Source organism: Lagenorhynchus albirostris, chromosome 4 (genome assembly GCF_949774975.1).
Source record: "Lagenorhynchus albirostris chromosome 4, mLagAlb1.1, whole genome shotgun sequence".
Classification (NCBI taxonomy): domain Eukaryota; kingdom Metazoa; phylum Chordata; class Mammalia; order Artiodactyla; family Delphinidae; genus Lagenorhynchus; species Lagenorhynchus albirostris.
In genome coordinates this window covers 126,449,873-126,465,784 of record NC_083098.1, presented here as the reverse complement: position 1 = coordinate 126,465,784, position 15,912 = coordinate 126,449,873, and the positions used below count along the sequence as shown (strand labels likewise).

General features: G+C 33.6%; 1 protein-coding gene across 1 annotated transcript in view; it reads right to left on the bottom strand.

The window, feature by feature from the left end:
* Positions 1 to 15,912, bottom strand: part of MYOZ2 (myozenin 2) — a 34,625-nt gene that overhangs the window by 8,748 nt on the left and 9,965 nt on the right. Inside the window, exons 3-4 of the mRNA XM_060148654.1 lie at positions 9,760 to 9,929; positions 4,596 to 4,725 (exon numbers count right to left, since the gene is read on the bottom strand). Of these exons, the coding sequence (XP_060004637.1) occupies positions 4,596 to 4,725; positions 9,760 to 9,929 (300 nt within the window). The remainder of the gene's footprint in view (positions 1 to 4,595; positions 4,726 to 9,759; positions 9,930 to 15,912) is intronic.

Sequence of the window (15,912 nt, the reverse complement as noted above, 5' to 3'; positions counted from 1 at the left end):
CATTCTTCAAGTCTTCAAAGGCACAGCTGTTTACTCTCCAGCTATCCTACCACACCACCTAGTTATGTCTTTCATATAATTCTCTCTTCCACCATGTCAAAACCTCTACCATGTGATCACTCCTATTTTGGGGTTTCCCTGATGCTCTTTTCCTTCTCTAAAATGTTTTCAGTTTTCTTCTGTCAAACCATGCCTATCCTTTCTTTACACTAAAAATTACTTTTTCTTTTCCAAAAACTCTTGATAATTTCACCAGTAGACAGTTATTTTTTGCAGTAATTTAATTTTCTTCTGATTGTCTCCGGTATCAAATGGTAGTCTCTTTGGTAAGCTGCTACTCTCCGCTTGCCACTTAAATGTTGGTGTTACCCAAAGCTCTTTTCTTAGACTATACACTCTGCCTAGAAAATTTCATTTATATTCTTGGCTTTAACTGTGACCTACATATTGACGATTCCAAGGTTTGTTTTTGATCTCCAGGCCCTTCTATTCAACCATCTATTATATTTGTCCAAATTAATACTCTCCTGGCACTCTTTATAACCTATCTAGACCTACATGTATCCGTTTTCCAATACATGCTGCTTCTTTTTGTATATTGGTCATCTTAGCAAATGTTATTACTACCCTCAGATGTCCAAGACAGAAGCACTGTCCTAAACAATTCCTCATTCCCACAACAAATCAATAAGTATTACCAACTATATTTGAGGATTTCTAAAATAGGGGCCCTCAACTTTGTGTTTCTGAATCACCTTGGGCACCGACTTAAAATGTTGATAATGGAGTCTTCCCTCCAAAGACAGGAAGTTTCAGATATTGCTTACAAATTGTATGCAGGTGATTTGCAAACAGAACATTGGGAGATCTTGTTCTAGCAAATTACCTCTTTCCTCCTCATTTCCATTTTTCCCTACCTGGTTCAGGCCCTGCGCATCTCTTGCCTGGGTTTTCACAGTAGCCTTCATACTTATCCTTTAGCTCTCAACCCTTCGTCCAGGCACCTCCCTGTTGCTGCCTGAGTGACCTTTTTAAGTGGAAAACTTTATCAGGTCACTCACTTCCCTTACTCCAGGTTCTATAATGGCTCCCCAGGACAAAAATCAAAACTACTCAGCAAGGGAATTCCTTGGTGGTCCAATGGTTAGCACTTTCACTGCCATGGCCTGTGTTCAATCCCTGGTCAGGGAACTAAGATCCCACAAGCCATGCAGTGTGGCCAAAAAAAGAAAACTATTCAGTATGACACAAATGGCCCTACCTAGCTGTCCAGCCAGCCTCATCTCCTGCCCTCTCCTCTCACATTTTATGTTCCAGAACTGTGGATCTACTTGAAACTTGTATCCCGTTATGCCTCCCTACTTGTTCCATTTGTTCCCTGTGCCTGGAATACTCTCTCTAACTCTTGTCACCTACAAATTGCTATTTTAAGCCTTAGCTTGAGGTTATCACTTCTGTTTATTCACTCCTGACTTTCCCAGGAAAGCAGAGTTACCTTTTACCATGTCTTTTCTTTGTATAGTATACATAACTCCATTACCATGACTACCATATTTTATTTCCTATTCCTTTCCTAAAATTGATCAGAGTCAACCATATAGAAATTGGAAAATTTCAAATTCTGTATTTTTAAAAACGTATTCAAATCCCACTACCAAAACACAATTATTCCCGTTTTTCTTCACCTATAAGCATAATGATCACATAACTATAATTCTAGTGCACATGGAATCTTGTATTTTATTGCAAATCAATTTTGTTTGAAATACTTTTGAAAGCTTCTACATCATGTTCATGATCATTTTAAGGGTTTTGTAATAATCTAATAATAATCTATTGACTTGAGGAACTATAAATGGTCTAATCTTTTCACATTTTTGAACATTCCAGGTTTTCAGATTTTTTAATAGAATTAACTAATACCTTTTTTCTTTTTTGATAAGCTGAATTATTTACAAGAAAGAATCCACATAGTTTAACCTCTGAGAAATAATACAATTCAACAATGCTATATGCCAACATTTTTGTTTGATTTTTTTTTTTTTTTTTTGCGATACGCGGGCCTCTCACTGCTGTGGCCTCTCCCGTTGCGGAGCACAGGCTCCGGATGCGCAGGCTCAGCGGCCATGGCCCACGGGCCCAGCTGCTCCGCGGCATGTGGGATCTTCCCAGACCGGGGCACGAATCCGTGTCTCCTGCATCGGCAGGCGGACTCTCAACCACTGCGCCACCAGGGAAGCCCTGATTTTTAAATATATTTTTAATATAACTTATTTAAATTCAAAGGAACTTCATTCCTACAGTATTGTGGCATCGTAAGACTTATTAATTCATATTTGAGATAAGTTGGCTTGTGGAGACATAGTAGGTTAATCAATAAAAATTTTTGCTAAATTGGGATAAGCTATAATTTGCCCCCTGAATTTGTTATACTTTTCAACTCATCGACCAAGAAGGAAGGATCCATTACTCTTGCTTAATCACAAGCTATCTGATAACCTCCAAACTCTCCCTTTTCTTAGTCTATATTACACAGACATATCCAAATATTTAATAATTGAATATTTAGCTTTAAATAGCTATATGAATTTGTATTTTCAAAATTTCTCTCTCTCTTTATATATATACATAGATAGATAGATAGATATTAATAGATAGATTCCTGATGGTAAATAAAATGTACATATGATATTGAATTATATATGCAGAGAGAAAATGAGACTACAAATATAGTGTGGACATTTGTCCTGTCTCCCTATGTATGATTCCTTGAGGGTAGAGATGAATTTTTCTATTCCTTTTGCAATTTCATAGTTTATGATAATGATTAATAATAAACATTTTAACTTAGTAATGGGAGTACCAGATTGAATCAACATAAACTTTTCTATATGTCTTCTGTTTCCTATTTTAAAAAAAAACCCAGGCTTCCCTGGTGGCACAGTGGTTGAGAGTCCGCCTGCCGATGCAGGGGACATGGGTTCGTGCCCTGGTCCGGGAAGATCCCACATGCCGCAAAGCAGCTAGGCCCGTGAGCCATGGCCGCTGAGCCTGCGCGTCCGGAGCCTGTGTTCCGCAACGGGAGAGGCTACAACAGTGAGAGGCCCGTGTACCGCAAAAAAAAAAAAAAAAAAACCCTACCATTCCAAACATTAGAAAGCAAGAGGTTGCAATATAGTGGTTGGAGCTAAAAGAATATGTATATAGTCTGTTGAGTATTAAGAATATAAAGGTGGGTAGGGAAAGGATTAATTTTAACTGAATACTTTATTATATGTTAGTGACTAATACTTACATTTTCACATTTAATTCTCACAATGACCATGTGCAGTGAGATTTATTTTCCTTATTTTACAGATGGAGAAAACTGAGACTCAAAGAGATTTATTTTCCTTCCCAACACAGTAGTAAAATGGGCAGAAATGAAAGGAGCCTGCAGGTTGAACCCAGGTCTGTCTGATTCTAAAGCTTCTTTTTCCCCCATGTGCTTAATGTTGTATTCGAGAACTTAAAATTGTAAAGCTATTTGAGAACTCTATTACAATGCTTCACTTCAGAATTCTGTGCATTCTAATTGTGTATTTGGTTCCCTTCAATGTTACTTTATTATGTCTATCAATACCTTTTCTCATTGTGTTCAGTAAGAACGTCCTGATAAGTCTAAGCTCATCAGTGACTGACATTCAACTTACTTTTAAATAAGATTTAATATTATACAGTTGCTTTACTTATATATTTTCAAAAACACTAGTACTATTTGAGAAGATTTCCAGAAGTACTCTTGCTAAATTTAACTGTTTAATTTACAAACATATGACATAAGTATTGCTAATTTCAATATAAAAGTAGTTGAAAATTTTATAAACCTACTTTATACATTACTCTTGAGGAAAAACTTAAGGGTATTTGCTTTAAGTTATTTTGAAAAGTTATTGTCTAAATAGATCAGATAATTTTTCTGATTGAATATTTCAAAATCAAACAGTACTTCTAACATATACTGATTTGGATAGCATTTGCTTCTCTTTTAAGATAATAAACAAATATACAGTATTAAAGGATTGCATTTAAGGTTCTGTAAGAGAGCAGAAAATAACAAAAGCAATCTCCACAAGGTCGCTTCACATGAGGCATCTGTAAATTTGGTACCAGATCTGGATTTAATTCTTGAACAGTCAATATTGGCTTATAGCTATTCACAACCTCAGGTTCTTAATTTGTAAAATGAGGATTATAATAAATGTCATAGAGTTATTATTAAATTAGACAAATATATATCATAGCAATTCATAAATTATGCAGTTCTATACAAATAGGATTTCAATATAATTACAAACAACTTAATTTTTAATATAATAGGTGATTGCCAACAAATACAATGGACCATCTGAAAGAACGTAAGACTCCTGTAAATGTTTTACAAGACTCCTCTAGGTCTAAATCTTTACATTTGTCCTGAACTTATCTACAAAGTAGATATATAATGAGAAAAGCTGTATCATTTAGATACCATTTACTAAAGAATCCAAATGACTTGAGTCATATATTTAAGTGCATAACAACTTTATTGTTCTATTTGTAAGGGGATTAGTTACCTGGTGCAATGTTTTCTGGATTTGGGGGACTTCGTGGATCCGGGGTATTAGGAGGAGTAAATGGGGCTTGCTGTGAACCACTTTCCAAGTTGCTTCCATCCAATTTCTCATTCTGCATGGCAATATTGTGCTGTATTTGATCAAAAGTAAACTCAACTGAAAACTCAAAAATATTGGATACACTAATAGGAGAAATCATATGTGCAAGATGCCATTTGTATACTTAGAATTTAAATACAATGCCACTTCATTGTTACATGAGGTCTCAATAATTTATATTGTAATTAGTTGAGAAATTTTACTGATACCAATCTAAGATCTGTTTTGTGATGGCAATCCACTTAATTAATTGAGCCTTACTGTGTGCCAGGCACTGTGTCTAGGGCTTTGTATCAATTATGTAATTTGCTATTCACAACATACCTAAAAGGGAAATCTAAGTATTTAATTTTTAAGTCTTTACTAACTTAATATCATACAGCATACTCACCAAACATACGGCTTAGTCATTGTTACATTACTATTTTATTTATACTTGGGATTTAATGATATGCTTTAATATGCCTTGTTTTAAAATTTAATCTGAAATTTGGACAGCAGTCATATATAACAAAAAATATTTGCACTTTAAGCTGCATGAACTTATAGAAGGAAGAATTTGGGGTTTCTAGAAAATAAAATGCTTAGAAGAGCATTTGTCTTTAAAGTTTTAGGTGAATTTGTTTTACTCTTATAATTTGGGATTTATTCTATGGCAATATAGCAGTTTAAAAACAGTCAGTTTGCATTTTAACAGAGAAAAACAGACATTGTAATAGGTTATATCCTCAGAAATATGGCTAGGACTTATCTCTATGGTAAAGTATTGTTTTAATCATATATGAGAAATATATATATACTTTTTAAAAAGCCAATCTATTTAAGAAGTGCGTAAAGTCAAATCATCTTTTAACTTTAGAAGGAAAAATTTATTGAAAGGCATAGCAAATAAAGACCAATTTTGACTTTCTTCTGTATGACATAAGCAGAAAGTAGTTTAAAATATTTTTTCATTTCTGTATTTATTTATAAGATGATAAGGTAAAGTACAATTTTACAGTTTAATACTTATTCAACTTTATAGAAATGTGAGGATAAAAGACTATTTTGTCCTAAAATCCAAATACTATAATTAAAGGCCATAAATTAAGGCCTCACCTGATAAAATTATGAAGAAAATTAAGTTTATTGCATTTTCAGGCTTCTCCCACCCACAGCCACTCTCCAGGTGCCTTTTACCTTCACCTTACTCTAGGCAGCACCCTGGTAAAGTTGCTGTGGAAATGAGTAGGGCAATGTTAGTAGGGGTAAGCTGGCTTATGGAGCCATGCAAGAAGGCATGAGAGGCAACATCAACTAGGTGAGTACAGGGTCTTGATTACTGGGCATGAAAGTTTGCATTTTATTCAAGAGGCAATAAGAAACAATTTCTAGAGATGAGTAATGCTATACTCAGATACATCAGTTTTCCATGTTTTGAATTTAGCTCTTGTCTTAAGTGTTCAACTTAATTGACTGGATTAATATCTTTTATCACTTCTGAACCTACACCACCTCTTAGAAAAGAGAAAAGTTCTCCCTAACTTTAATTATAAATAAAAGCCAGTTGACATAAATATAGAAAGTTTAATTGTATCATGCATAAAAATTACTTTTTACAAATTACTGAAATGTGCCCATGAAATGAATTTCACCTAAACTTACAAATCATTCTACCTACATTAATTTAAAAATTGTCACACTAACCTCATTTATAGATAGGAAAATCAACTCTTTCTAAATAGTCATTAATTATCAGGAGACACCTAGTAGCTCTATTGTCATTGTTAAGTATACAAACAAAGGCTTTTAATAGTTGGGTAGTGACTTATTTTAGTTATGATATAAGCCTTAAATTATTTTTTATAAAGTTATTTTTTGAACAAAATAAATAAATGTTCAGAATCTCAATATATTTAGTTTGGTCTTATTTCAGAATTACTTGTTACAGTATACTTCCCCTTTTCCCAGTATTATCTAATATTTTAAGGATTTTGAAAAGTCCATAGTTACTAAAAGCAGATGTAGTCTTAACTGTAAAATGTGAATTGTTTTGATTAACATCCTTTTGTTGTGATTTATAGAAGGGACTTTTAATTCTGATGAATCATTCTTCTATTTTATTTTCACTCTAATGCTCATTTTCTTCATCCTTTTTTTTTTTTTTTTTGCCTATTTCTGTAAGAAGTTGATCAGTTCATGAACTAGGGCTTCAAAATTGGCATATGTAGCAAGCAACGTATCTTCATTTCTTTTTAAAAATGCCTATTTTCTGTTATTTATGACATAAGAAGTTTTGTGTGGCTTCAGTTTGCCAGTTTCTCAGCAATAGAGTAAGCCCAAAGCTGTGCTTTTTTTTTTTAATAACACTTAATATTTAAACCAATGGCATTCATTACCAGGGAGTTGATTTATATTTTCATCTAATGATGTCCTTCCTGAACATTATAATAAAATAAGAAATGCATAAATATAAGTTAAATAATTATTTTGACAATATCTATAGCTCAAGGGAAGCAGTAAAAGGAAAAGGTCATTTCAGAAAATGTAGTCAATAAGTTAATTTGATATAAATCATATAAAGATGATTCAAGAATTAGATTATAAGTAAATAGTTGTTTTCTATTTTTCAATGTTATTTTGTCTCTCTATCACTAGACAAGAGCTATTTATCTTTGAAATCCCAGCATAGTTTCTAGAACATGGTAGGCAATCAATAAATTTTTGCCAAAAGTATAAATAAATGAATGGAACTAGACCTGAACCTAATATTTTTTAAATTCCTGTCACATTATCAATGCTTGCTTCAAGTTGCAATCTAATAACCGTGATAAAGCAAATGTGTCATCATACAATGTAGCTCACTACCTTCTTCAGTGATTTATTATGCAGGTCATTTTTAGAATTAGGATCAGAGAACACAAATCTTTAAAGCCAGAAAACACCTTACAAAACCATTTGCATCAATCCCTTATTTTATAAATGAGAAAACAGGTCCAGAAAGGCAAAGAAAGTTTTAAATTGACTCCAAATTACACAGATTATGGGAGAGCCAGGACTGAACCCTGGTCTTCCAGTTTCCAGGCCAGAGTTTCTTTTAATTACACCATGACAAGTGTCAGTGCAAGAACTCTAGAATTCTGAGAGCTGGGTTTCAGTCTACTTATTATGGTGTTACTTAAGCCAAATAAATATATGTACTTCCTTGAATACTACTTTCCTCATTTCTAAAGAAGAGAGAGTAAATTTCATCAGACTTCAGAGTATGTTATGTAACTCAATGACATGTGACTTTATTCCATATATTATTATTGTTTATTGCTCTATGCTATTTATCAGCATTTAATTGCTTATTTCAATATAGCTATTTGGGATTATTTTATTTATTTAGTTCCCAATCTTCTAGGAACACTGAAAAACTATCAAGACCTGTTCTTAAACATTTTACCTATGACCAGAACATTTGACCACAGGTGTATAAGATTATTGTCAGTAATTGGAAATACTAGTGATAAGAGAATATGCTTTATTCTAATGGACATTTTAAATCTCATTGTACCTTCCACCAGAACTGTAGTTAAAGCATTATACTTAGAGATATAAATGTAAGTTATGAAAACTAGATTTATTCATTTATTCAGATGTCTAGACTTGTAGATGACTTTTCAGAGAATCTCCCTTAAGCTGCTATATTTCATATTATTCTTCAAAGCTGCTTCTCTGTTGTCATTATTGAAAGAATATGATTATATAATTACACTCTGTCAGATGAGTTAAGGGTTATTTTAGGCTCATGCTGTATTAGCTGCAGACATTTTCTGATAAGATGATACTGGGCATAATTATAGGGTAACATAACATTGCATTTATCCATGACTTCAAGTGAAAACCATTCTTCATAAGTGTAAATACTATGGTTGAGTAAAATTTGATGTCTAACTGAATTCATAATTATAACTAAATTCAATTCATGGGTGTTGAAGGATGCTCATTAATGTGAAAAGAAACTGTTTAAGATGTTCTCTAACCATTTATTGTTAACCAGCATCATAACAAGGGAAATAGTTCAGAAATGAAAAAAATTGTATTGTTTGTGAGTGCGGTTGTTAGTTCTGTAATGTGTTTTAGTAATTATGATAAAAGATCAGTGAAACCAGTCTGTTTGCTTTAAAGAATTTAGCTGTCCATTCAAAACAACTTAACTAGTGATGGCAGCTGGAAAGGTTTCAGGTTTAAATTCATAAGTAAACTTATAGACTTTTCATAGCTACAGGAAGAAACCCTCAATAAAAATACACAAAAGACAAAAAAACAACTTATATTTGTTGTAGTCTCTAGCAGCTCCTCAAATTTAGAACCAATGCACTGTTGCTTTTTGATTCTTCATACCTGGTATTTTATTTTTAAAGTCATTTTCCCAAAGCTAATTGTTTTTCTACTATGAACTTCTTCCTCTAAAATCTCTCTGAATGACAAGAGAATATGGTATTCATGCAATATGTAAAATATAATTTAATTAATTTGTTTGCTTTTTTAAACTTCTGGTTGATGAAAACTTTTGTCCAAAGAGTTTTATCCACATTGGTTTTGTTGTTAATAAATAACAGACTTCTCTACACAATGTGGAATAAATGCTTTGAAAGGAGATCAACTGTGTCTGTAGTTCCCAGGCATGTTTTACTGCCAGGATGTATTCAGCCAATAAAATGCTTATACTTACTTTATGGAGCACTGTGTGCTTTGGAAATATTTCCATCCCAAACATTTAACCAGTGGTGATAAGACCATGGAAACTTTTAGTACCACAATGTCCACTCCCTCTCCCTGGTCTTAGCAGAACAGAGGAGCTCTTCAGTGCCAAATCTACAAACTTACAATGTCTGTACTGAACTAAAAATATACTCATATCATGCATAATATTTCCTTTGTTTATCCACCTAAACTATTCATTATCATGAAAATAAAAAGTCTAACAGAATCAATGAAAAGAAAATTTGTAGAATACTTGTTTGAGAATCTCATAACACATATAAATTTAGAAGTGCTGCCCGTTTATTTATATACCACATTATTAAGTTATACCTACATTTATTTGTGCTTTAGATTCATAATGGAAATTTTCAAATGTATATTTGTCAGATCTTCTTTGTCGCATCTTAAATAGTCTGGCACCACGGTTACTGAGATGGGATAATTCTTCCAACATGATGTCTCTGGGTATGCTGACTTTTTTGCCCAGGTCCATGCCATCTACATCTGTAAAACAATATTCATGTGCATGAAAACCCCAAGATAAGCATTTTTAAGTGCTTTGCTAAATTTCATAATTTATTGCCCGCTATATGCTAGTATAGTGACTAAAATATAGGCTCTTTACTCAGACTGCCTTGGGTTGAATCCTGGCTCTACTACTTTCTAACTGTATGATCATAGATATGTTACTTATTTTTTGTAAACCTCAATTTCCTTATCTCTAAAGTGGGGCTAATAATAACACCTACTGCATAGGGTTGATTTGAGGATTAAATAAAATGTTTCTTATCAGACACCTAGCATCATACCTGGCACATAGAAAGAGTGAATGAAAGTAAGCTAATGACACTATTAGTTTAATCTTTCCTTATTTAGTGAGTTTTCAAACAACACTGATCATAATTCTCTTCATAAGCTCTGTTTGACTCCCAACATTTTTCTGTATCAATTTTAGCAGTCTCTGTTACAAGAATGTCTACCCTTTGGCCCATGCCACCCATTTTCCTGTCTCTGTCAGAATGCTATTCATTCTGCATCTAGCACCAAGGAGCCTAACATAAAGTAGGTAGGTGATAAGCATTAAATGAACAAATCCTTCTCAATCTAGCTTATATGCCATTTCTGTCAATTCCTTCTCTAAAATCTCTATTCATAATTATTCATGCCTTTTCTGTATTCCCATAGCACTGAATCACAATTACTTGATTCTGTTTTACTTATTTTATGGCTTGCACATTCTTTATGTTTTTGTCTTTGTGTTCCCCATGCCTTAAATATAGGAGATGTTCAGTAAACAACTGTTATTTTCTATTTCTAGTACTGAAGGACTTTTCTAAAATCCCAAAGAAATAAAACTCCTCCACTTGCACCTTTAATCAGAAATATCTTTTTGTGTAACCCACAGAGTTCTTTTGCCACTGTGGACTGCTCTTAAATGCAAAGAAGAAAAATTGGACCATTTGTAAAATAAATAATTATGCTGGTTGATGGGGACAACATTTTCTGATGTAACAAATTAACCCTAATAATTAGGCTTTTGGAGGTCTTTAGGGATAAAATAATAAAATTACTTACAAATTTTCTCCCCATTTTGCCTTGAAAAAAAATCAATTTGTTTATATATTTTGATGTTACCCAGAGAGGAGCTCCACTAATTATAAAAATTATAATATCAAGACTTCTGCTTCTGAGAAGATAGAATAAATCTACTTTTCCCTATACCTCTACTAAGTAAAACTAAAAATCCTGGACATTATGTATAAAATAAACATAAGAAGACTCTGGAAGTTGGAGAGAAGAAGGCAGACCAGCTAGGGACAACAAGATCCTTCCTCAGGATCCAAGGAACAACAAGGTACTGAATTCTCTGGGTTTTCTTTTAGCCCCATATATCCCAGACTTGGAGCTGAAGATGCTATTAACCCAGAAACACCAAAAGGTGCAGCCAAAAGCCTCCAAAAAGATTGTTCTCACTAGCCAAGACCAGGAAAGAAGCAACCTAGAAAGACAGAAAACTTTTAGACAATAGCTACTCTACTTCAGCCAAATACCACAGGAAAAACTTTGGCCTCACCCATATCAACAAAGTTCAAGTGGGGAGCCCAGAATTTTACCCTTGCAAGGCTGTAATGAGGTGCCCCGATGCTCCCATAAGGGTGGTATCAGAGGGGCTAAGGAGGAAGCTGGGACTTTCATCCCTGTCAGCCAGTAACAACCCTCCATCCCTGTAGTGTTAGTGGAGACCAGGTGGGGATTCTGAACTCCTACCCCCTCCTACTAGTAACTAAGTGACCCTCCTCAAGTTTCAGTAGGGGCCAACTGGGAAACCTTGACTTCCTACTTCCACCTGGCAGTGATGAGGTGGCACTCTCCTTCCCCTGCTGAAGCAGTGTCAGACTAGGATAGATAAAACAGAAGGCTTAAATAAGAGCAAGATTCTTAGAACATAATATGACAATATGCAGGCTCAAATAAAAAAATCATTTGTCATACCAAGAATCAGGAAGATCTCAAACTGAATGAAAAAAGACAGGTGCCAACATGAGGTGACTGAGATATTAAAATTAAATAACAAAGATTTTAAAGCAGCCATGATAAAAATACTTCAAAGAGCAATTACAAATTTCTGGAAACAAATGAAAGAAAAATAGAAAATTTTAGCAAAGAAATAAAAAATCATGGCAGAGAAATAAAAGTTGTAAAGAACCAAATGGAAACATTAGAACTGAAAAATGAAATACCCAAAATAAGAAGTTCAGTGGATGGATTCAGTAGCAGAATGGAGGGAATAAAGGAAAGAAATGGTGAATTGAGAGATAGAACAATGGAAATTACCCAATAATAACAACAGAGAAAAACAAATAGACTGGGAAAAAAAAAAAAAAGAAAGCCTTAGGGATTGGTGTGACTAGAACAAAAGATACAGCATTTGTATCACTGAAGTCCCAGAAGGAGAGGAGGAGGCATGTGGGACTGGAAAAGTACACAAAGCAATAATGGCTAAAAACTTCCCCAATTTGGCAAGAGACATAAACCTACAGATTCAAGAAGCTAAAAGCATTCTATAAAAGATAAATCTATAGAACTCTACAACAAGACATATTATAAACTTCTAAAAACTAAAGACAATGGGAAAATCTTGAAAGCAGCCAGAGGAAAATGACAACTTACCTATAGGGAGAAACAAATGAGAATGACAGTGGATTTCTCATTAGAAATCATGAAGTTCAGAAGGAAGTGGCACAAAAATGCTGAAAAAAAAGAAATGTCAACCCAGAATCTGATACCCGGTGAAAATATTCTTTAGAAATAAAGGGGAAATTGAGACATCTTCAGATGAAGGAAAACTAGGAAATTTGTTGCCTGGAGACCTACCCTAGAAGAATGGTTCATGCTGTTACAACAAAATATCGAAGACTGGTGGCTAATAAACAACAGAAATATATTTCTCATAGGCCTGGAAGCTGAAAGTCTGAGATCTGTGTGCCAGCATAGTAGGTTCAGTTGAAATCATTCTTCTGAGTTGTAGACTGCCCACTTCTTACTGTGTTCTCACATGGTAGAAGGGACAAGAAAGCTCTCTTGGGCTTCTTTCATAAGGTCTTTAATATCATTCATGAAGACCCCACCCTCATGGCCTAGTCACTTCCCAAAGGCCCCATGTCCTAATACCATCAGGGACATTAGGATTTCAATATTTGAATTCTGGGGGGCCACAAATATTCAGACCATATCAAATAACTAAATTAAGTTCTTTAAACAAAAGGGAAACAGTAAAATAAGGAATCTTAGAACATCGGAACTAAAAAAGATTACAGTAAGCAAAAACGTGGGTAAATACAGTAAGCCTTCCTTCCCCTCTTGAGTTTTCTAAATTATGTTTGATCATAGAAGCAAAAATTATCAAACTCTGATATAAATATATGTAGAAAATAGTTAACACAATTTTATTATAAACAGGGGAGGGTAAATAGACATGAAGGTAGATAAGTTTTCTGTACTTCACTTGAACTGATAAAATGACAATATCCGTAGACTTTGATAAGTTAAGCACATATAATGTAATAGAACAACTACCAAAAACTATACAGGTACACTTGAAAAACTATAGATAAATAAAAATGGAATTCTGAAACATGTGCAAGTAATCCGTAAGAAGCTAGGAAAAAGAAAACAGAAGGGAAAAACAGAGACAACAAACAGAAAACAAAAAATAAACTGATAGACTTAAGCTCTACTACTGAGACCTAGAAATCCTAAATGTGTATGCACCAAAAAACAGAGCTGCAAATGGGGCAAAAATTAATAGAACTAAAAGGAGAAATAGATAAACCCACAATTAGAGTTGGAGACTTCAACATTCCTCTCTCAACAAGTGATAGGACAACAGAGAGAAAATCAGCAAGGATATAAAAGAAATCAACAACACCATCAACCAGTAGGATATAATCCTACTGTTTATAAAATATTTATAAACAGCATAAAATATCCTACTGAACAATAGAACACACATTCTTTCCAAGTGCACATGGAGTATATACCAAGATAGACCAATATCTTGGACCATAAAGTAAGCTTCAACAAATTTAAAAGAATCAAAATTATATACAGTATGATCTCTGATCACAATGGAATCACACTAGAAATGAGTAACAAAAAGTTTACAGAAAAATCTCCAAACATTTGGAAACTAAAAAAAAAAATCATACTTCTAAACAATCCATGAGTCAAAGAAGAAGTCTCAAGGGAAATAAAAAATTCATTGAACTCATTGAAATTAAAAATAGAGCATATCAGATTTATGGGGCACAGACAGTACAGTGCTGAGAGGGACATTTATAGCACTAAGTGCATACATTAAAAAAAGAGGAAAAGTATCAAATCTATACTATAAACCCAAAGCAAGCAGAAGGAAGAAAATAATAAAGATAAGAGTAGAAATTAAAAACAGAAAAACAGTAGAGAAAAATCAGTTGAGCACAGAGTTGGCTTTTGAAAAGATCAGTAAAATTGACAAACCTCTAGCTAGACTGACACAGAAAAATAGAAATGTAGAAGATACAAATTACCAGTATCAGGAACAAAATAGGGGATATCACTACAGCCACTGCAGATAGCAAATGGATAAAAAGAGAATACTATGAACAACTCTACATGTAAATTCACATAAATTTGAAAACAGAAAAAATATGACCAATCCCTTGAAAAGCAGAAAGTAACACATCTCACCCAACATGAAGTAGCTAATTTGATTAATCCTATAGCTATAAGGCAATTGAATTTATAATTCTAAAATCTCCCCCAAAAGATATCTTCAGACCTAGATGGTTTTACCAGAGAATTCTACCAAACATTTAAAGAAGAATTAACGCCAATGCTACATAGTCTCTTCCTGAAAACAGAAGATGAGGGAACACTTCCCAATTAACTTATTACCTTGATAGCTAACAGAAACAACACACAAAAAAAGAAGCTACAGATCAATATCCCTCATGCTTATAGAAGCAAAAATCTTTACCAAAATATTAGTAAATAGAATTCAACAATACAGAAAAAGAATTCTATACCATGAATAAGTGGGGTTTATTCCAGGGATACAAGATTGGTTCAATATTCAGAAATCAATGTATTCTACCATATTAAATGGCTAAAGAAGAAAAATTACATGATCATACCTTTGGGATCTAGGGCTGGACAAAATGTTGTTAAACTTGACACCAAAAGCACAGTCCATAAAAGGAACGGTTGATAAATTAAGCAAAATTAAATACTTTTGCTCTGAGAAACACTGTGTTAAGAGGATGAAAAAACAAACTACAGAGTAGGAAACAATATTTGCAAACCACATATTTGAAAACAGACTAGAATATATAAAGAACTCTTAAAACTCATCAGTAAAAAAGCAAACAATCCAATTAGAACATGGGCAAAAGACAGGAAGAGATATTTCACTGAAGAAGATATACAGATGGCAAATAAGCATAGGAAAAGATGTTCAACATTATTAGTCATTAGAGAGATGCAAATTAAAACCATGAGATATAACTATACACATATCAGAATGGCCAAAATGAAAAATAGTGACAGCATCTAATGCTGGGGAGGGTGTGGAGAAACTGGATCACTCATATATCACTGTTGGAAATGTAAAATGGTACAGCCACCCTAGAAAATAATTTAATAGGCTCTGTTAAAAACTGAACATAGGACTACCAGCAATACTGGGCATTTATCCCAGTGAAATGAAAGCTTATGTTCATACAAAAACCTATACACAAATGGTCATAGCAGCTTTATTCTTAATAATAATAAAAGAAACAACTCAAATGTACTTTAATGAGTAGGTAAAAAGTTAAAAACACTGTGGTCCATCCAAAGCATGGTACTCAGCAATAAAAACGAACAAACTATTGAAACACAGCAAATGGATCTATCTTGAGGGAATTACACTGAGTGAAAAAAGCCAATCCCCAAAGGTTACATACTG